The 22,851-nt window shown below is 32.9% G+C and overlaps 1 protein-coding gene across 2 annotated transcripts in view; it reads right to left on the reverse strand.

Moving 5' to 3' along the window:
• dsb (scavenger receptor class B member debris buster) overlaps positions 1–22,851 on the reverse strand; it is a 122,289-nt gene that overhangs the window by 18,218 nt on the left and 81,220 nt on the right. For both annotated transcript variants that reach the window (XM_090118484.1, XM_090118485.1), the window contains 4 exons: positions 7,972–8,063; positions 7,500–7,660; positions 2,112–2,250; positions 1,354–1,481 (listed from right to left, as the gene is read on the reverse strand). In XM_090118484.1, the coding sequence (XP_089974610.1) occupies positions 1,354–1,481; positions 2,112–2,250; positions 7,500–7,660; positions 7,972–8,063 (520 nt within the window). The remainder of the gene's footprint in view (positions 1–1,353; positions 1,482–2,111; positions 2,251–7,499; positions 7,661–7,971; positions 8,064–22,851) is intronic.

Genomic DNA, 22,851 nt, shown 5'->3' on the forward strand with positions numbered 1-22,851 from the left:
TACCTTCTTTTTGTTTTTCAGATATTGTGTGTGAAATATTTGTCTCACAGACTTTGTTCTATGCTCTTATGAAAGAAAATTAAATGCACTACAACTTTATTATACGAACTTCTCATAGAACGAGCGGTTTTTGCCAATATTTTGCTTCAAACGGGAGCAAAACTAAAAATTTCAATATTTCGGGAAAAATGAACCATCTTCGAATGGCCACAGTTTAGTCGTTATAAGGTTTAGAGAGCTGCGGTTTGGCTTAAATTGTTGCAAATTTAATTAGCTTTGTTATTTTGTTAATTACCTATACTGCAAATGAAAAAGTATTATCCTTTTTATGATTTTATATGCCCTCAGTTTCAATTCTTTAAAAATCTATTTCTACCTTCTTTTTGTTTTTCAGATATTGTGTGTGAAATATTTGTCTCACAGACTTTGTTCTATGCTCTTATGAAAGAAAATTAAATGCACTACAACTTTATTATACGAACTTCTCATAGAACGAGCGGTTTTTGCCAATATTTTGCTTCAAACGGGAGCAAAACTAAAAATTTCAATATTTCGGGAAAAATGAACCATCTTCGAATGGCCACAGTTTAGTCGTTATAAGGTTTAGAGAGCTGCGGTTAGGCTTAAATTGTTGCAAATTTAATAACCTTAATTTATGTACTGAATCATACTTGTCGGAAACGCATAGTTTATGACTTTTAGAGCAAAAAGTGAAAAAAGTCCAAAATTTTCGCAGTTTATCACGTGGTGCGCAGCGAGCACAACTTTTTCGAAGTTGCAAATTGGGATTTACATCACCCTAACTGATCCAAACAACATACCAAAAATTCAAATCTACATCGTGCTTTGCGAATTTAATGTTAATTTCCACTGGCCTACCAAGGATCAGTGACAATACAATAATTTCATGATTTAGCGTATTTTCTACTACCTATATAATTTATATTAATTATTTTATTCATATAATCTATCTACAACGCGGTCACATTAACTTGACGCATCGCTAAATTGCGAGAACCCGCCTGCTTCCCCCCGCATTCCCTTAGCTCGCCCGGCAATCGTCAGTATGGTTAGCATCTCTGTTACCGATACAAAATAACGTCATCAAAGCCATGCCGCATGGCTTCGAAGACGTCATTTTGTCATTTTGCCCATGGCCCATGCGTCAAGTTAATGTGACCGCGTTGTACCTTGCAAACAACAAACGGTTTATGCAACTGTGAGCGCTATTACAAACTTCATAAGTGTAAAATTTTGCTATATCTGTACTTGCTAATAAAAAAAAATATACTGACCGAATTGAGAACCTCCTCCTTTTTTTGAAATCGGTTTAAAAAAAGAAATAATACTTACCCAAAAACAAGTTCTTCAGCTGTAACATGTACGAATGGTTTGGCTCGTTCCCTGTAAGTTAGTGTAAGGCCGGAGACAAGTAGATTGAAAACAAAGCCTGCCATGTTGGGGGAAAATGACGTCACTGTCTGGAATAAAAATATATTTTGATATTTATCGCAAATTACTAAGCAAAATATCTTATTTATTTATTACACTACATATATTTTAGATTCCGAGAATACATATTTTAATATAACGGTTAGGAAAACAGCATCAAGAAACAAAAAAATTGTGAATGGGTCTCCCAAATCTTGGTCTTGGTTAAAAATTAGACAAGTTTTCCAATATTTGTAAGTTTACAGATATGAATAGCATTTACAATAATACCTCCTATAAATTCATGGGCATATAATATAACAACAATAAAAATGCGGCTATAATCACATAATAATCTTCAGTAGGAATCGAACCCACACCATTTTCTATACGAAGTCGTAGTCACTTATCATTATGAGTTATGACACTATATGCTACAGCAATAAAACAATTTTTATTAAAAAACCATTTCAAATACAACGTCATAAGTAGAAATAAATTCCAAAATGTGAAATTAAATCGATTTACCCATCCATATTCTGACCGCGCCCCAGTGTACTTAACCAGAACATCTCTAAATAATAACCAAGGATGATATTAATGTATTAAAAACAGAAAACATGACGTAATAATTGAAACATATTATGAGCATGTTTAAACTACAAACGCAAAAATCTCACCAAAAGCGGTATATTCGGTACGACTAGTTTCTGCGATTTATCAACAGATAGCTCGGGAACGAATCTCAATATCTTATTGTGTTGGAACGTCACTGTGTCGTTGTCGTGAAATTTTACGTTCACCTTTTCCATGTCTTCCCTGTAACAAACAAAATAAAATAAATCTTCTATACTAATATTAAAATTGGTGTGTATATATACACGGTATACCAAAATAGCAATTTATCTAAAATTTTTACTTTTTATCTGTTTGTTCTAGATAATCTCTGGAATGACTAGCCCGTTTTTGACGGGACTTTCACTGAAAGATAGCTGATAAAATACGGAGTAATTAGGGCTAATTGTATCGATTTTGACGGGACTTTCACTGAAAGAGAGCTGATGAAATAATTAAAATACTTTTAATACTGATATTCCCACAGGAACAAATTTAATTGTATTGACACCGATTCATGTTAACTTTACTAAGTTTGAATTAAATCTGTCCGTTTAAAGTGGGTCAAAATCGAGTCTAAAGGTGTCGGTTACATACAAACATTCAGGTGAAGCTAATAAAAGCGTTAATAAAATGTTGTGTGGTTTTATGAAACCACGGTAAAAGTGAAACTGTTCGAACGGTTCCGAACACTGCTTTATACCTACTCGGCAGCCGACCGTCACGCGACATGCGCTACACAGACCAAAAAGTTTGAGACGATTTAATAAAAGTTTCACTTTAAAAACAAAGTTCGGTAAAAAAAGTTTCAATTCGGTTTCGCTTTCAATAAGATTTATGGCTGTTTTTTTAAATAATAAAATATTAACATTTCCTTTTAACACTTAAGATTATTATCCAATTATTTTCAGTGCATTCATAATTTATTCAATTAATATGCATTTTAAACTAATAATTTAATGTGCAAAATATATGTTAATGTCAATACATTAACATATTTTTTTATAAATATTTATTTATTAAATACAAGTTATCCTAAATTCATAATATTATAATACATTTCTAAGAACATGATATTATCAAAAACAAATAAAATAAAACCATAATGGACAAAACAAATTCAATTGGCATTTAAATTTGTTTTTTTTTAACACATTATTAATATATTAGCTTCACCTGTATGTTGTATGTTACCGACTCCTTTAGACTCGATTGTGTATAAACGGACAGATTTAATTCAAACTTTGTACACTTATCAAGGATCGGTGATAATACAATTATTGTCTCGAGTTTAAGTGTGTTTTTAGATTTTTTCACTACATACTTATTCATATAGACTACCTGTAACAGATTTTCGCATTTATTATATTTTATGGCATAGATTATATTATTATATTGTTGTTAATAAAAATATGAGAGTTTAGTAGTGCTAAATTAAAAAATTATGTAAAAAAATAATAGTTCAGAGAGCCTATTACAGCATTAAGGAATATATGGAAGATAAAAACCCATGGAGGGTTGTCGCGTAAAAACCACAGGACAGTTCTTTGTCATATTATGTAGTTAGATGTTACATATCGCTCATTTGCTTCTATAACGTGATAGATAGGGAGGCGAATAGGGGAATTTTCGGTAAAACTCGAGCGTGGCAGTTTAAGATATGAGAGATACCTTAGACCTAATAGAACAACCTTGTAAACTATTTAGCTCTATATGTAGTGACGCGCGCCTAGGATAGACGATCAGATTAGTAAAAAAAAATCGATAGTCTGAAATACTCGAGCGCGTCAGATTAAGATATTGGGGGTTGATTTTAGTGTTATAAGACTAAATTTAACTAATCTGATGATAAGTCCTTGACGCCGCCGAGTTATAGGGTCGTGAACTTGTAAAAAAAAAACGATAATCCGGCATTCTCAGGCGCGATTTTTTTATTTTTTATTTTGAAGAATATAATCTAAAACTTACTAAAAATACAAAATCTGCCGGTTTCCGCATGACCGGAAGTCTGTAGGAGCCATTTCGTCTTCCAAAAAACGCGTTGCAGTATACAAGTCGCGAACGATACATTTTACAAAAAAATAAGCATAAATACACAAAAAAGGTAATTTTATTTTACACAAAAAATGTCTCTTTACATTTTTGTCCAAAGTTAAAACTTTTTGACTTGAAGCATCATAAAAACTTAAACTCCCGGTTTTTTTGAGTATATCTCGAAAACTGAGGGTGTTAAAAAAATGATATGAAATAACGATGATTAAAAAAAAGAAACCCAAAAACCTTTTTCGGTCAGATTAAGAGAACCCACCAACATTTTTGTCAGATTAAGAAAATATGCTTTCAGGATACCGAGATAAACCTCCCCTATGAAAATCTGACGCGCTCGAGTATTTCAAAATGACTTATTTTTTTGCATTTTCAAAAATTCATTGTAACTTATCGTCACGCCGAAAGCGTCAGTTTTTTTAAGGGGAGCTTCCTTGGGGCCTACATATCACCCCTTCCGAAAATCTGACGCGCTCGAGTAAATTTTTTTTTTGTGCATTTTTGACTAATTTATATGCCTAGCCCCACCACGCAAACCGGCAGATTAGTATACCGTTGTTATCAGAGGCACTTGGGGCATACGCAGTATGAATATCTGACGCGCTCGAGAATGCCCAAGTAACTGTTTTTTTTTACATTTTTGAAAAACCGTACACGCCAAACCCACCGCTAAAATGGTTTTTACCATACAAGCTTTTCTTTTCGAAATTATTTTATCTTTCGATTTTGATAAGTCTCGACGGCGCCGTCGAATTACGCCATTTAGCTACCTCGCCTCCCCAACTATGACAAAGTCAAAATCTCAATTGTTGGGAAAACGCATTTGAAAGTTTAAAATTCCTGTAATTTTTTAATTATTATGCTTAGACTATTCAGCTCAATACAACATAATATTATGTAAAATGAAATTGTAATATTGACACGTTTTTAAAAGAGCAACTATGGAGTTTCTTGCCGGTTCTTCTCCATAGATACTGCTTCCCGAATCGGTGGTAAATGTTAAAATATGTTATGACATGTGCAATGTGCATGGTTATGACGATTCAAAAGTGCTTCTAGAAGAAATTGAATAAATAAATGTTTGAGTTTGAAAAATGTTAAATCAATAATGAAATCTATACTTAATAAAGAGGAAAGGTTTGTATGTATGTATGTATGTATGGTTTTCACGCATAAACTACTGGACCGATTTTGATGAAATTTGGCACAGATAATCTTTAGACCTTGAGAAAGAACATAGGCTAACTTTTATTGCGAAATATGTACCACGGGCGAAGCCGGGGCGGACCGCTAGTATAAATAATATTATTGTGATTTAAAATTCAGGAATTCAGCATGCATTAGTATTTGTAGTTTGTAATTAAAATAAAAAACACATTTAAAAATTATAAATATGCATTTTCTTTTAAATTAAGTATGAATTGTTTGTTTGTTTGAACGTGCTTATCGCTAATCTTAAATATTAGAGGGTATTAGTAGGAAATAGTGTATTTTGAAGAAGCTTCTTTAGGCGCGTCGCGTTGTGAGTAAAGTTTCAAGGTCACGTCATGGCAATACCGCACGTCATGGAATAAGGCGACGATTTTCGTATCTTCGAATCTGGCCAAAGAAGTTTCACTTCTGACACGTGTGCTCGACATACACGCACTTTTTTTTCGTTTTGTATGTGAGGAAGAATTATTTATTACAGTCAGCTTATAATTTCTTGACATATTTCGCACTACAGAATCACTACATAGTATAAACTATTAAACTATAAAACAATATAGCTGTCGCGTCCGTCCTTATGTATGCTTAAATCTTTAAAACTACGCAACGGATTTTGATGCGATTTTTGAATAGAGAGAGTGCTTCTCGAGGAAGGTTTACGTTTATAAATTGACAAGACAAAGCGGGCGAAGCCGCGTGCGGAAAGCTAGTTAGTACATAATATTTTATTGACAGGTAAATAATAAAATTATTTTCCACGTGTGACGTGACGCGTCAGTTGATGTTGACTTCCTACATAATAATTTATGTTTTATATGTATTTTATTAACCGTTATTTAGATAATGTAAATATATATTAAAAAGCATATTCGCATATTTATGTATGTAAATAATGATGAATGATGAATTTACAATCAATTCAAAATTTATTTTATAGTTGTTATGTCTTTAATGACATCGTAAATAATGCAATATTTAAATGGGTAATAATAATTAATAAAATATTCAATAATTATTAAAATAAAATTAAGGTAATGAAATATAATTTGAAGATCCTCCCAATTTTTCGTAATAATATTTTTTTAACAGCTGACTGCACCAGAACTTATTGATTTTTAGTTAGGTACCTAGGTAGGTATTATCATTATTATGCGATCCTACTAAAGAAAATGTTTAACTATAAAAACAGTTTTCTTGTCAATTAGGATCTCGAGAAGGGCTGAACCGATTTCGCTAAGTCTCTTATGGAGAGAAAACGAAAACATGAACCACGGGCGAACCCGGTGCGGACCGCTTGTATTGTTAACAACTAAATAGTTCATCTCTCTATCCATCCAAAACGCATATATAAAACTAAACGGAACTAAACAATAACAAAATTGGCCTCAACCATCGCATAATTAAAACGTTAACCGTGGTTCAAAACCAAGGCTTTTCATAATAAATATAAATCTGACGTTCCTGAGGTCAACCTTAGGTCATGTTCAATACATACGAGAGAATATTCGCAATGTTTTCTATTTTTACACGCTTTATATTAGCTTCACCTGTTTGTTTGTAACCGACTTCTTTGGGCGCGATTTTGACCCACTTTAAACGGCCAGATTTCGTTCAAACTTTGTAGATTTATTGAGGACCGATGACAATACACTAATTTGATAAAAAATTTCTATTTTTTAGTTCGGTTTTCTATAAAAAGCGTGTTTTTTTAGTTTTTTTAAACTATTATTATTACACGTTTCACGTTATTAGGAAGTTAATTTCCGTCTTTGTGCGAATTACATGTAACTGACTAGCTGTGCCCCGCTGTTTTACCCGCATTGCTCTGCTCCTATTGGTTTTAGCGTGATGATATACATATATTATATAGCCTATAGCCTAGATAAATGGACTATCTAACAGAGAAAGAATTTTTAAAATCGGACCGGTGATTCCTGAGATAACACGTTCAAGCAAACAAACGAACGAACTCTTCAGTTTTATAAAATTAGTATCTATGACTTGATGTTTATTAAATTCTATATATATGTATTTTGATAAATCCTTTATGGAAATTTCACTCGCCTGGAAGAGATTGCTCTTTGTTTAAAAAGACGTCTCTATATTTTTTTTAGTAATAATTCAAAGAAATTTGGCCCTGTGTGATCTACAATCCCGTCTCACCATGAAATGTATTCTAAAATATTGATAAAACTTACCGATACACAAATGGGCCGACTTCATTAAGTTTCGGTTTTTCGCCATTTTCCAAAAAACCCTGTGGGTTCGTTACATTAAATATATAAACTTTTGTGAGCCGGATCACGCCTGGCCTCTGCCAATAGCTGTAGCTGACGGAACCGTTCCATAGCCTAAGTTCCTGAAAAAAAAAACAATGTCATCTGTCAAATGTCAAACGTCACCTGTCAATGTCAAATGTTTAAATAAAGGTTTTAAACTTAGTTTTAAAGCTGATTTCGATCGGGAAGGCCATAACATAATAATATACGAAATGCATCTGTCCTTTACCCCACAAGGAGCAAGGGACTCTTCCATGAAAACAGAATTTTCTTTATTAATTTTGCACGTTATAGCATTGATGAAGATAATAATTATTATTGCGTACATCAGTGATCTCAAACATCTTCTATGTATTATATAACATGTAACAAATTAATAATAAAAACTTACCCTAAATATAATATAATCAAGCCATGGCACAAAAGAAAGAACCACACCTAGTACGACTGTGCATATACTGAAGGTGATAACTGCTAGGCGCCCTGGAACAAAAAAAAAATATTTTTAATACCGTATCCATTTTTTTATACAGCTTTGCACATTTTTTTTACATACTTTTTTTCACATTTTTGCACGATAATGAATTTAAAAGTAAAAAAAATATGGAGGTTCCTTTAAAAAAAAGTAGTTAGTAACTATGTGACTTTAGAATTATTATGAACAAGAAATAAGTAAATTTTATTAGGCTTTGTCACGCGATCATTTTCAGGATTCTTAGTAAAAACAACTAATCAATAAGGTTATATTTTGTAGATATAGTGGTTTCTTTTTTATCAATACTGCTGCATGCAAATGTTTGTTTCGTTGTTGTTTCTTTAAGGCCCGATTTTTCAATCCTTGGTTAAAACTTATCCGTCCAATAAAGTATTACACGATTATATTAAAATGTCACTGTGATTAACATGTCGAATCCGGACAATTAAAATGCATTTTTGAAATGTTAGTTTAATACGTCATCCGAAGAATAAGTTTTAACCAACTATTGAAAAATCAGTCCTTAATAAGTAAAAAATTTTACGGCTCGATTTATTTTTAAATCAAGTACCTAAATCTAATTAAACATAGGTAAGTATTATTTAGTTACCGGTCTTTTGCACGCCTCATATGCGAAGCGTTGAGGTGGGTACTACTGTCACTTCGCGCAAAACATCTGATTTTTCAAACTTAAAATGTCTTTATGTATCATACATTGCACTTGTAAGATAATACATACACACACATATTAAGAAAAAACACTATTTTTAACGTTCATGATATTTTTGATGTCATTTTTGTTATTTAAACTAGTTAAAAAACAGTTTAAAAAAGTTCTGTCTTGGACGTCCGTGTGTCTGTATGTGCGGATCCTTTTTCTTGTTAACACGATAGCGACCGAAATACTTTACTAATCGAGTCTTTTTTTTTCTCTTACGCTTGAGTATGCTCAGGAATAGAACCCTTTCATTTTTCAGGGTCTGATTCGATGTGGTTTAATTGTTATTAAATAAACAAAAATAATAATTAATAAATATTTATTAAAAAAATTATGAGGCGTGCACCTTTGGATTTTCCAAATTATTTAAAATTAGGGCGTCTAGGTCACATACAGTAGCCGAACAGAGGCATTTGCACGTATATTTTTGTTAATCTGTTAATCAGAGACCTTAAAATGATGAAATCTAGATGACCTCTAGATATTTACGTCATTTACTAAGGAATAATGTGAATTTATTCGCAAGGACGTTGTGAAAAATTATCCAGATATAAAAATATGCAATATTTAAAAATTAAAAACAGCTTAAAAAGGAGGTTTAATATTATTTATAATTCATATTATGTTTCATTAAAAAAAGCACAGATGATACCTACGTAATTTAAATAAATGAAAATGCATAGATCATACATACAAACACACAAACAGATAATAATTTAAATTAATTATATAATTGCGAAAAGTAGTTCAATAACTTTTATTATTATGTCTCTTTCAACTCGGAAGTTAAAAAGAAACTCATAAACTAGCTCAAAAAACATTACACTTCCTTTTGCGTTGTTGTGTAAAATGTATCAACAGTGAATTCCCATAAAGCTTAAGAAATAATTTATACTTATAATATTATAAAGCTGAAGAGTTTGTTTGTTTGTTTGAAGGCGCTAATCTCAGGAACTACTGGTCCGATTTGAAAAAGTATTTCGGTGTTAGATAGCCCATTTATCGAGGAGGTTATAGGCTTTATATCATCACACTAAGACCAACAAGAGCGGAGCAATGCGGGTGAAACCGCGGGGCACAGCTAGTATAAGATATTTGAAAACAATTTTCTATAGTACTTGCCTCTAAACGTTTTATGGAATCAAACACAGAGCTTTTAAGCCATATTAGCACTAATCACTATAACACAGACAAATATATTAAATTAAAAAAGAAAAACATCTATTTCGTTATTCGAAATATGCCTTGTCAGTCAGAGATCGAGTATAAAATATATTATATTTTAAAATACTTTTAAATTCAATAAAAATACATGTTTTTTCTACACCACAAAACTAAATTATCACTACATAGTATAAAAAAAGTCGCTCTCTCTGTCCATATGTCCCTAGTTATGCTTAAATCTTTGAAACTACGCAACGGATTTGGATGCGGTTTTTTTAATTGAAACAGTGATTCCCGAAGAAGGTTTTGGTATATAATTTATTAGGTTTTAGACAAAGCGGGCGAAGCCGCGGGCGATAAGCTAGTATTAATATATAACAGTTAAATAATATAACTTACTAAAGTTAAAATGTTTACATTTTGCACGTCCTAGCACCTTATGCCACTGAATATACATATTTGTAAAATTATCTTCAATGTAGGTAGTTTGAAAAATATTATTAAAATGTACCCTAAAATTTAATTATTTTTATATATTATCTGTGCATTAATATGATTAATATGTATTGATAAACATTAATAAATACATAAAAAATATCTACATTAAAACAATAATAAACGTAAGTATTAAAAAAAAGACAAAATATTGTAGAATTTATTTTATCTGTGCTTTAATGACAGATATATATGACAGAACTATAGTTCTGCGAAATAAAACAAGATGGCGCTTTGAAATTGAGCAAATTCAACAAAATAATATGAGATGCCTTGCCGCCTGAAATTTTGCGTTTTCATAATCTATAATATAAAAATAAATCGCAAAATGTGTTGGCAAGCGCATAACTGGAGAATGGGTGAACTGATTTCGTTAATTATTTTTTTTATAATATTCCTTGAAGAGGATGGTTCTTATGGAGAAAAAACGTAAACATATACCACGGGCGACGCCGGGGCGGACCGCTAGTATTAATAATATCTAGGCAAATTCGAGAAATGTTTTTATAGAATATCTGTTTAAATATGGACCAGGTTTTAAAACATCGGAAAGCAGATTAGTAGAAAAAACTCGTCTTTGGATCGAGTACAAGTCGATTCTACTTGTAAGTACATATATAGGTACTTTTTACGATCAAAATGTACATTTACTGACATAGACTGACCGGTTGGCTTGGTTGGTAGTGGCCCTGCCTTCCAAGGCAGAGGTCGTGGGTTCGATTCCCACCCGGGGCAAATATTTGTGTGATTAACATAGATGTTTGCTCTGTGTCTGGGTGTTAATTATCTATATAAGTATTTATTTAAAAATTATATATGTATGTTTATCAGCCATCTGGTTTCCATAGTGAGCGAAAGCTTAGTATGGGATCAGATTGTGCCGTGCGTGAAAATTGTCCTGAAATATTTATTTATTTATTTATTATTTACCTCTTAGAAACCAGGAAGTAATAACACCATTAATAAATCATCACAAATAGTTTAAACATAAATGTATAAACATATTTTTGTCCAATAATAATATTTTAAACACCGAAATAATGTTTTTGTGATTTTAATAATAATTTCAAACTTTAGACTGTGAATAAATGAGTTGTTTTTGCTTATAATCGATATGTTTGAATAAATTATAAATATTACTGAATCATTGTTAATAATATTGACTATTACTTATATATTTAACTAGTTACTACGCCCGGATTGACCCGTGATAAAAACAAAAGAAAAAACTTTGTCACTAAGAAATAATGTAGCTGTACATTGGTGAATTAATTTATTAATTCATTTTAATAAATCTTTTGAGATTATTTCATACGAACTGATATTTGTATATTATGTAGTATTATATTCTCTTTTGACTGTTGTATAGGTTATTTCTTTAAATATTTAGTACTAGCTTTCCGCCCGCGGCTTCGCCCGCGCAGTCAAAGAAAAACCCGCATAGTTCCCGTGGGATTTCCGGGATAAAACCTATCCTATGTCCCGGGGTAAAAAGTAGCCAATGTCCTTTCTCGGGTATCAAAATATCTCCATACCAAATTTCATGCAAATTGGTTCAGTAATTTAGGCGTGATTGAGTAACAGACAGACAGACAGAGTTACTTTCGCATTTATAATATTAATTTTGTTTTGTTTATTAGTTTCATCTGTACGTTGGTATGTAACCCACTCGTTTTTTATCCATGATTGATCATGCTACAATAATTTCAAGAGTTTATCTCAGTGTTTTTTAGATTTTTTAAAACTACGAGTACATTAATTTTCACATCACCGGGAATCGAACCTACAACACTCTACATTAACATTAACCACTATACTAAAGAGGTAATTAAAAACACATTTATGTTGTAATGTTTCAGTTTACGCAAGATAATGCTCTAATATAATTGACAAATGATTTCAACAACAGTAATTAGACCTGCTATTTAATGGGTGACCTTAATCTATCCGACCTAAGTTTTCCGTGAAGAACTAAATTGTTTTAACAGAATTATAAATAAGGATATTATCTTGTTTTTAAAGAAACAAGCGAGCAAATTTATAGTAATACTAGTGGTCCGCCCCGGCTTCGCCCGTGGTACCTATATGTTTAAACTATCCTATCTCTCAAGTTGGATCGAATTGCACATGGTGTGCGAATTTTATTATAATCGGTTAAGTGGTTTAGGAGTCCATTGAGGACAAACATTGTGACACGAGATTTATATATATTAAGATTATAAAGCTAGCTGTTTGTTTAAACGCTTTAATCTCAGAAACAATCTACTCATCCTCGCACATTATTTGTGGAAAAGCACCCTTAAAGTAAAATACATACATCAATGCAAAGAAATATAAATGTGAGTGAGTGTATGTACATACATACACACGAGAATATACCAATTTTCTGACGCATTTGGTTAAAATACTACATTGTGAATGAATTGCATTATTAAGAATTGAAAATAAACTTAGTCTATGTATTATAAAATAACAATTTTAATGACGCATTGTTACACTAAATTATCTACTCAAAAACACTTCATAAACAGGTAAAATCGTCCAAAAAATTATTATTGTAACGTGGGAATAATTCTTTTTGTCTGTTAAAATATACAACGTATTGTGAATTTATTTGGCATAAATCCGCGAACATTAATTTTGTTTTTAATAAGTACTACACTTATTTAAATATATAAATAATCAAATTTTTCCCAAAAGCTATTAAACATTAAATATATATACCTAAGTATATAAAAATGATGATTATTGTATTTGTTTTTATTTTTAATGCATATGTTATAGAACTATATTTTGTCAGTTTAGATTTAAATTCGTATTTCATTAAATTTAAATAGCTAATTACTATAATATTATCACAGTATTACAATATTTCCTACAGTTTGGCGACGAATGTACTTGCACAGAGAAACGGAGGGGAACTGGCGGGGGGTCGGGCGCCGCGGACCGCGTACTGCGATCACGCTTAGTTTGCAGTACCTAGCGCGAAAGGACGACGCATCCGTATTTTTTGTGTAATAATTTTATTATACTTACATGTTCTATAATGGCGCGCACAAACTATTCTGTGTATGGATGTAAATCTACACCGAAATCCCAGAAGTTATTTAGATATTTTAGATAGATTGTATTCGTATACAATAATATCTGTTGTATTTTAATCGAACCTGTAAATATGTTGTTCTCATTATTGTCTTATCAGATTGTTCATCCCAATGCGAATGCATTACTTAGTTAAATGTTATAATAGATAATTAAGAAAATCGAAAAATAAAGTGTCCATGTAAATATTTAGCAGTGCAATGTAATTATATATTTGTGAACAAATAATTACATCAGATATGATAATCGCAATTGTTTGAATGTACATATGAATAAATGATTTCATCATAATATGCATAATAACAATTTTTTCATTTCCCATTTGTTGCAACCCTAGCAAATTTTCGTGTGGCAGCGTAAGTACCTACGCTGGCAGCGGCATCGCGCGACATCAAAGGCGTTACCTTACTGTAGGAAATAATATTGTAATACTGTGGTATGGGTATGAACACCACAATTAATACAAACGCTTACCTCAAAGGGTCGTAACCCCCAGGCCATTCTATATTATCTCAATGTTGCCACAGCATAAAATAAATGAAATAATTTATAAAATCGTGATACTGTTTTACGTTTAAAATATTTATTGCTTAAGATAACTTGATCTAGGAAACTAATTGATTTATTATTATTCACGTATTTAATTGTTATTATTGTTCTAAGTTTCTTTGGGTTTTTACGTTTATTTATGAGTTACAATGTATGTATTTGAATTGTGCACTGAACGTAGTATTTATTACGTAGCCATTTTTGATATTAATTGTTTAAAAATCCGGTTGAAGCCGTCATAGTTGAAACTAACTACCGCTCCGCGGTGCTCCGCTCCTGTTGGTCTTAGCGTGATGATATAATATATAATAGCCTATTGCCTTCCTCGATAAATGGGCTATCTAACACCGAAATAATTTTTCAAATCGAACCAGTAATTCCTGACATTAGCGCGTTCAACCAAACAAACAAACTTTTCAGCTTCAAAACAAATATAAGTATAGATTTTATTAAAATAATTGTAGTCAAAAAAAGATTGTGTGTGCCGAGCACACGTGTCTGAAGTGGAACTTCTTTGGCAAGATTCAAAGATACCATCGTCGTCGCCTACTTCATGACGTGACAGTAATCAGTATTGCCATGACGCGATATTGAAATTTTACTCTCTACGCGCCTAAAAGAGTTTCACTTCAAAAACAAAAACACGCTTAAGCTTAGGAAAATATTGTATTGTCTCGGATCCTTGATAAGTGTACAAAGTTTGAATTAAATCTGTCTGTTTTAATTGGTTCATAACGAGCCTAAGGGAGTCGGTTACACACATTCAGGTGAAGCTAATCCTACTATCCTACTAATTTTGTAATATTATAAATGCGAAAGTTAGTAAGGATGGATGTATATGCGGGTTTTTCTTTATAAACGCGGGCGAAGCCGTAGGCTGAAAGCTAGTTTAATATAAGCGTGCTTAAACTTTAAAACAAGCCACAGTCGATCAACTTTAGCAGTCACAACTCACAACAAAGTAATTTAAAAAATAATAAATGTATAACAACAATAAATGTATAAAAAATGATAAATGTTGACAATATATATATAACAATATCATGAAATTTAAGTGGGATCTAGGTTATCTCGGTTCACCTGTAATGTCATAATAATTATATACAAAATTACACACAGTACGGTTGTTTATATGCAAATGGCTTGAGCACGTTAACATAAAGGTGATCACTTTGCGTAATGGGTGTGAAATCTATATCTATTACTTGTATACGTAGTATATTATTATTAGTCTCTGCTATTGCCTATTACACAGCTCAACAAAAAGAGCATTTTTTGACGTGACAACGTCTTATAATTCGATAGATCCAGCTGCACGCACGAAAAAACATGACTCATGCGGCGTTACCTCGCTCTGAGGCGTTCCATGTAAGGCTTGAAGTGCAAGCGAGATCGCGGAACGAGCGACAAAGAAGCACAATCGGCCGTTGTCACGTTCAACTATCGTCAGTAAGCCGACTTTACAGACAACCAATTTTTTTTGTTACCCTGGATATTTCTACAGATTTATATATTTCAAATATCCAGTTTGCGAATGTATTCATTAAAATTATTTGATTGGCTCTAGGGGAATCGAACCCACGACCTCTGGCTTAGAAGTCAGGGCCACTAACAACCAAGCCAACCGGTCAGTTATCTCCAAACAAAAAAGATTGGTTGTCTGTAAAGTCGGTTTACTGACGATAGTTGAACGTGACAACGTCCGATTGTGCTTTTTTGTCGCTCGTTCCGTGCTCTCGCTTGCACTTCAAGCCTTAACATGGAACGCCTCAGCGAGGTAACGCCGCATAAGTCATGTTTTTTCGTGCGTGCAGCCGGCTCTATCGAATTATAAGACGTTGTCACGTCAAAAAAATTATGCAATAAAATCACTCTGTTCTGACGTGAATGCAAGCCAAACAAACAAATAAAGAAACGCACCTTCCCATCTATTACAAGGTTTAAATATAATCACTCTTTTTTGGCTTTACCTTCCAAAAACGTACCTTAGCTGACCTAGCTTATCAATTTTTCAGTGCAATTTTCTTAAAACCTTCATATATTATTCTGCTCTAGACCAAGGAACTATAAAACCAAACGAATATGGCAAAATATGTAAACTCATGTAATAATTGTCGCAAATTGAGATCAAATGATCAACTATTACAATAATAACTAGCTTCCTCTATTTCAACACTTCACGTCCGCTGTCAATTAAAACAAGATATATTTTTATTTTTAATTGTAGGATGAAATAAAATAAAAATAATATTGTCATACATTATTAAAAAAAAACAGCGTGTGTTTCACACACGTGTCAATTGTCAAAAGTGAAACATCTTTGGCAAGTACTGTCGGAAGAGCGAGATGTCCTAACACAAGCATTTTATTGCTTAAAAGGATGTCTCAATGACTGTTAAATTGTAATACTATTTGTTACAGAATAAATATTTTTGATTTTGAAAAAAAAAAAAAAAAAAAAAAGTACGATATAAAGATACCAAATCGACGTCTTGCTTCATGACGTGACGGTATTACCTACAGAAGTGTCACTTCTTTAGGTAATACCGTCACGTAAAATAACCTTTTAGTATTTAATAAAATTATCAACTAGTTATAATCATAGCTAACTAGCGGTCCGCCCCGGCTCCGCCCGTGGTACATATTTACGTATTCTCTACATAAGAACCATCCTCGTACTTCAAGGAATCTAATAAAAAAAGAATTATCGAAATCGGTCCACCGGCCGTTCACACGTGATGCCGTGACAACGCGAAACGGGTTTCATTTTTATATTATAGACTAGCGGTCCGCCCCGGCTTCGCCCGTGATACATATTTACGTTTTCTCTACATAAGAACCATCCTCGTACTTCAAGGAATCTAATAAAAAAAGAATTATCGAAATCGATCCACCGGCCGTTCACACGTGATGCCGTGACAACGCGAAACGGGTTTCATTTTTATATTATAGACTAGCGGTCCGCCCCGGCTTCGCCCGTGGTACATATTTACGTTTTCTCTACATAAGAACCATCCTCGTACTTCAAGGAATATAATAAAAAAAGAATTATCGAAATCGGTTCAGCCGTTCTCGAGTTATGCGCTTACGAACACATTTTGCGATTCATTTCATCACTACATAGTATAAAACAAAGTTGCTTTCCCTGTCCCTATGTCCCTATGTCCCTATGTCCCTTTGTACGCTTAAATCTTTGAAACTACGCAACGGATTTTGATGCGGTTTTTTTTAATAGATAGAGTGATTCAAGAGGAAGGTTTATATGTATAATAAGATCCATTAAGTAGTGGAGAAGTACTGTTATTTTTGAGGTTTCTAATGTGATGTCGTAAAAAATTACATTTATTCCGCTTACATTGCAAACGCAGGCTGAACCCTACGAGTTTTATCAAAATAATGTACTAAGTATTATACACATTGAAAAGGTCTACAGAAAAGTCCGCGATGGTATATGTCTATCTCTTATGGATAACCCACAATAACTTTTTTTTGTCATTTACTTTTTACGACAAATAATGGCTAATTTTCGAAGCGATTTTAACCAATACAGCATTAATCCTTAACCAATTAAATACCATGGATACATTGTTCATTTAATATAGATCTATATGGCCCTTTACACCGTATGATTTAAGTGAATATTTTCGAAGATATTACAGATTTAAAAATTGCAGGACGTAGCGTTTGCGGCCGCCCGGCTATGTATTTTATACCCGTGCGATGCCGGAGGCCGGAGCGGGCCGCTATATTTTTATACCTATACAACGTTCACAATTTTTCTGTAGTGTATTTAGTATCAGCATTGCACCCGTGCGAAGCCGGGGCGGGTCGCTAGTTTATATATAAGAAGATTTAGCATTAAAACTCTTTGCCTAAGTATAATAATATTACAAGCTGTGATTACAAGTTTATTATGTTTTTATAATCGAAGATATTAATACTAGTATTAACTATATTAACTGTGTTATTACTTACTATTAAAAGTACTGTTTATATTTTTACAGTGTCACTCTCATAAGACAAATCTAAAGACACTTCTCAAAGCTAAAAGATCAAATGATCAACTTTCAATCTTCAATCTATCAAGCTTTTATAATACAGAACTTAACAAATATACACTGTATATTATACTCAAATAACATTATCCTTCTTTACATAGAGTCGGGTATTCACAATACACACACATACGTAAATCTATTTACCAACTGTAACTAGGCTGACTACATTGTTGTAAAGGGTTTTTCATGAAAAACAACAAAGTTTTTCCTGCTATTTCTCTTTTTCCTAGTAGCCAAATATCTAACCATAGCACAAACATTTTTAATAATATTTATACATATATTTATATACTAGCTGCGCCCCGCGGTTTCACCCGTGTGGCTCCGCTCCTATTGGTCTTAACGGGATGATATATTATAGCCCATAGCCTTCCTCGATAAATGGTCTATCTAAATACAGTATCTAACACCGAAAGATTTTTTCAAATCGGACCAGTAGTTCCTAAGATTAGCGCGTTCAAACAAACAAACAAACTCTTCAGATTCGTAATATTATATTAGTATAGATTTCTATATAAATAAAACCTGGATTTTTCCGAGTGCGGAAAACGAGTCGGATCAAAGGTCGTTCTGTGGTTATGTTCGAAGTAACTAACAAGAAATATTATTTCTATTTATATATTTAATTAATGCAGATTATTTGACGTCTTTTTATGAATGGATAGTTATGTTGGGTTTTTCATAATTTTCAAGGTTTTATTAAGCTATTGCATAGCTTTTATCTCAGACTTTGAGCGCGGCGACCGAATGTAAAAATTCCGTAACGAAAAAACCTAACACCCCCCACTCCAACCGGCACAGCGATGCGATGTTATGCAATAGTTTTACCGCGGCAGTCCTCCAGTGCCACACGTTTTTTCGTAATTAACAAGGCTTTGTGAAGTAAGGTTATCGAGGGCTAGGTTGAAAATTGTCGTTTGTGACTATGTGGTGTTTTGATTGGCTTAAAGCTTAGAAAATATATTGTTTTAATATAACGGACAGATTTAATTCAAACTATGTAAATTGAAATTCAAATTCAAATTAATTTATTTTCCAAAAAAACATGGTATACATAGATGTTAACAATTGAGTTCCAGCATGCTCAGCCGTTAACAGCATGCAAATTATGTCACTTTTATAAATAAAAAAAGTACATTTATCAAAGACTAGCTTCCGCCCACGACTTTGTACGTGCATCCCGGTTTTTCCCCGTTCCCGCAAGATTTTCGGGAAATCCTTTCTTAGCGGATGCCTACGTCATAACATCTACCTGCATGCCAAATTTCAGCCCGATACGTCCAGTGGTTTGGGCTGTGCGTTGATAGATCACTATATCAGTCACCTTTGAGTTTTATATATATTATAATATATAGATTTTGAATCAACCAGCAAAATATCGTAACAAAAAACTAAACAAAAATTTACATAATATTATTTACGAGAACGGAGAATTATTATTAATGCTATTCACGTGGAATATAATAATACATTTAAATTTATTTTTTTATTTATTTATTTAATAATACAATAATCTTGTCTAGACTTGATATAATATTGAAGATTATTAAGACACAATATTTATTTAATTGCTCATTAAACATTATTTTATTACAAACAATAATTTTGTATTTTATTGTATTTCTATGGAAGAACGGTTTCATTCATAAAACGTTATCACTTAGTTAGTAGTCACCTTGAAAATGTGTATTCATTCTTATCTATACAAATATAATATAACGCGGTAATCTCAGGAACCACGAGTCCGATTTGAAAAATTATTTCATTGTTAGATAGTCTATTATTTTGTTGAGGAAAACAGACCAATAAGTTATCATCCCGCTATAAGCAATAGAAACAGAGAAATAATTTGGAAAATCCAAAAGTGCACGCCACATAATTTTTTTTAATAATTATTTATTAATTATTATTTTTGTTTATTTAATAACAATTAAACCACATCGAATCAGACCCTGAAAAATGAAAGGGTTCTATTCCTGAGCATACTCAAGCGTAAGAGAAAAAAAAGACTCGATTAGTAAAGTATTTCGGTCGCTATCGTGTTAACAAGAAAATCCTCCGCACATACAGACACACGGACGTCCAAGACAGAACTTTTTTAAACTGTTTTTTAACTAGTTTAAATAACAAAAATGACATCAAAAATATTATGAATGTTAAAAATAGTGTTTTTTCTTAATATGTGTGTGTATGTATTATCTTACAAGTGCAATGTATGATACATAAAGACATTTTAAGTTTGAAAAATCAGATGTTTTGCGCGAAGTGACAGTAGTACCCACCTCAACGCTTCGCTTATGAGGCGTGCAATACTTACTTACGGGCAGACTGAAAATCAGCGCTGTTCAGGTAAAGCCCGACAGCATGGCTGAGTCTGACCCGATTGCCATGTAATTTTTTTTAAGCTATTGCATAGCTTCTATCGCGGGCCTTGAGCGCGGGGACCGAATCCAGAAATTCCGTAGCGAAAATACCTCACGATCCCCACTCCGACGGGTGCGGAGGTGTGGCTTAATGGCATAGCATGCCTTTAAGCATGGCATGCATGGCTTTACGAAGTCCCCGAGTGCCACACGTCTTTTTATTTTTTAATAATCTAAGTACTTAGCTGTTAAGTGTCTGTAACATAATATGGCAATAAATATTCTTTCTTTCTTTCTAGAAATTCAGCTAGTGATTTTTCATGTTTTTCTTCGCTGATTAGTCTGTGATTGGTCATTATGTTTATTTAAATTTATTATAATTTTATCCAGACATACACAAATGAAATTAATTAATAAAATATCTCAATCTTACATTTTAATTAGAAATTGTATGTATTATTCAAGTAGGGTAATCAGTAATCGATTCTGGTACCAAATATGTAAAATAAAATTGTACTTAGAATTTGACTCAATTATCCTATAAAAATTAAAAATATAAGTTCACGAACAACCTTACGAACAACACACTACGAAATAATAATATTTAACAATGTATTTAATACGTTATGAATTAATTATATTTCTTTAAAATGCAAAAGTATTGTATCTATTCAAATCTATACCCACTAACATTATAAACAGGATATGTTTATATTTTTGTATACACTGAAAAACTTATATATTTGAAAATATATTAAACCTTTGCATCTATCTATATAATATACTAGCAATGCCCTGCGGTTTCACCCGCATAGATAGCGATATCGTTACAGTGAAAAGTCTACTATAGGTCGGACTGTAGGTTTAATTTTTAATCACATGAAAATCACTTTTACCCCGTCCCGCACTACGGCCTTTTTTTTGTTTTAGTGGGGAAATCTTTCATAGATACCCACGGCCTCCGGGGGAGGGGCCGTGGGTTATGTCGGATTCCTACCGACCAAAACCCCACTGTGTTCCGTCAAGACGCATATTGGTAGAATTCCTCCGTGACCCCCGCACTACGGCCTGCTCGAACAGTATATCTACTATTTTCTGTAGATTGACACTTTTAAAAATTCGTTATATCTTTTGAATGGAATATCCAATTCTTTTCATTTAAAAAGTATTTTGCTGGTATTGAAACAGTCTATATTAAAACATCATTTAATGGGATAAGGATTAATAAATGTGTATGGATAACATGGTTTGATTACTGTCGGCACTTCTATTTACTTTGAAAACGTAAAAAAGTTGTTGTAGTAACATAACTACTGAAGATAGACATATGGTATCGCGGACTTTCTTGTAGATATTGATCCATTCTATAATATCGTAGAACATTTTTTTGTTCTATCTTCAATAGATTCCGCAGCGCACGCGATGACAGAAGTTTTATTGAGGATTTTTTTACACCTTGGGTTACATTATTGCATTTTTGGTAAGGATCTCTAATTTTTTTGAAAATGCAATATAGCCTATGTTGTTCAGTAAAGATGCAGCTTTCTAATGGTGAAAGAATTTTTGAAATCGGTCCAGTAGTTTATGCGTGAAAACCATACATACATACATACATACATACATACTTACAAACTTTTCCTCTTTATAATATTAGTATAGAAGTATAGATATTATGTACTAATATTACAATCTATACTTATATTATAAATCCGAAATGTTTGTTTGTTTGAACGCGCTAATCTCAGGAATTACTGGTCCGATTTGAAAAATTCTTTCGATGTTAAGCCTTGTATCCACTTGAGCATGCTCGGGCGAATGAGCGGCTCACATGGCCGAGCCGCTCAAGTGGAGACGCCTGAGCACGCCTGAGCACGCTCGGCCCGAGCAAATCCGAGCGCGCTCAGGGCGAGCCGGCGTCTGTCGGTTTTTGTCCGTGCTCAAAGGCGCTCAGTATTCGCTCGGCGCTCAGTGTGGACGGTTGTTGAGGTGTTTGAAGTGTTTGAGGCGAGCGCGTCGAATTCCCCAAGTTTAGTTTAGTTTTAGTTTAGTTTAGTTTAGTACTTTTTCTGTTACCTATTTGAAAAATGAGTGGCTTGTGGGATAACGAGACTTGTTTCACATTAATTGATGCATATGAATCAAAGAGGGTGTTATGGGATAGTACATACGAAGAATACTATAATCGCATCACATCACGGAGCCGAGCATATACTGAGCAGCCTGAGCACAGCTTTGGCTCGTTCGACCAAAACATTCATTATGTTCCCCTGAGCATGCTCAGGCGAATGAGCGGCTCATTCGCCCGAGCATGCTCAAGTGGATACAAGGCTTTAGATAACCCATTTAT

The sequence above is a fragment of the Colias eurytheme genome, chromosome 30, assembly GCF_061535395.1.
Source record: "Colias eurytheme isolate Ceu_HAF_F1 chromosome 30, ilColEury1 Martin Lab GWU primary, whole genome shotgun sequence".
Taxonomy (NCBI): domain Eukaryota; kingdom Metazoa; phylum Arthropoda; class Insecta; order Lepidoptera; family Pieridae; genus Colias; species Colias eurytheme.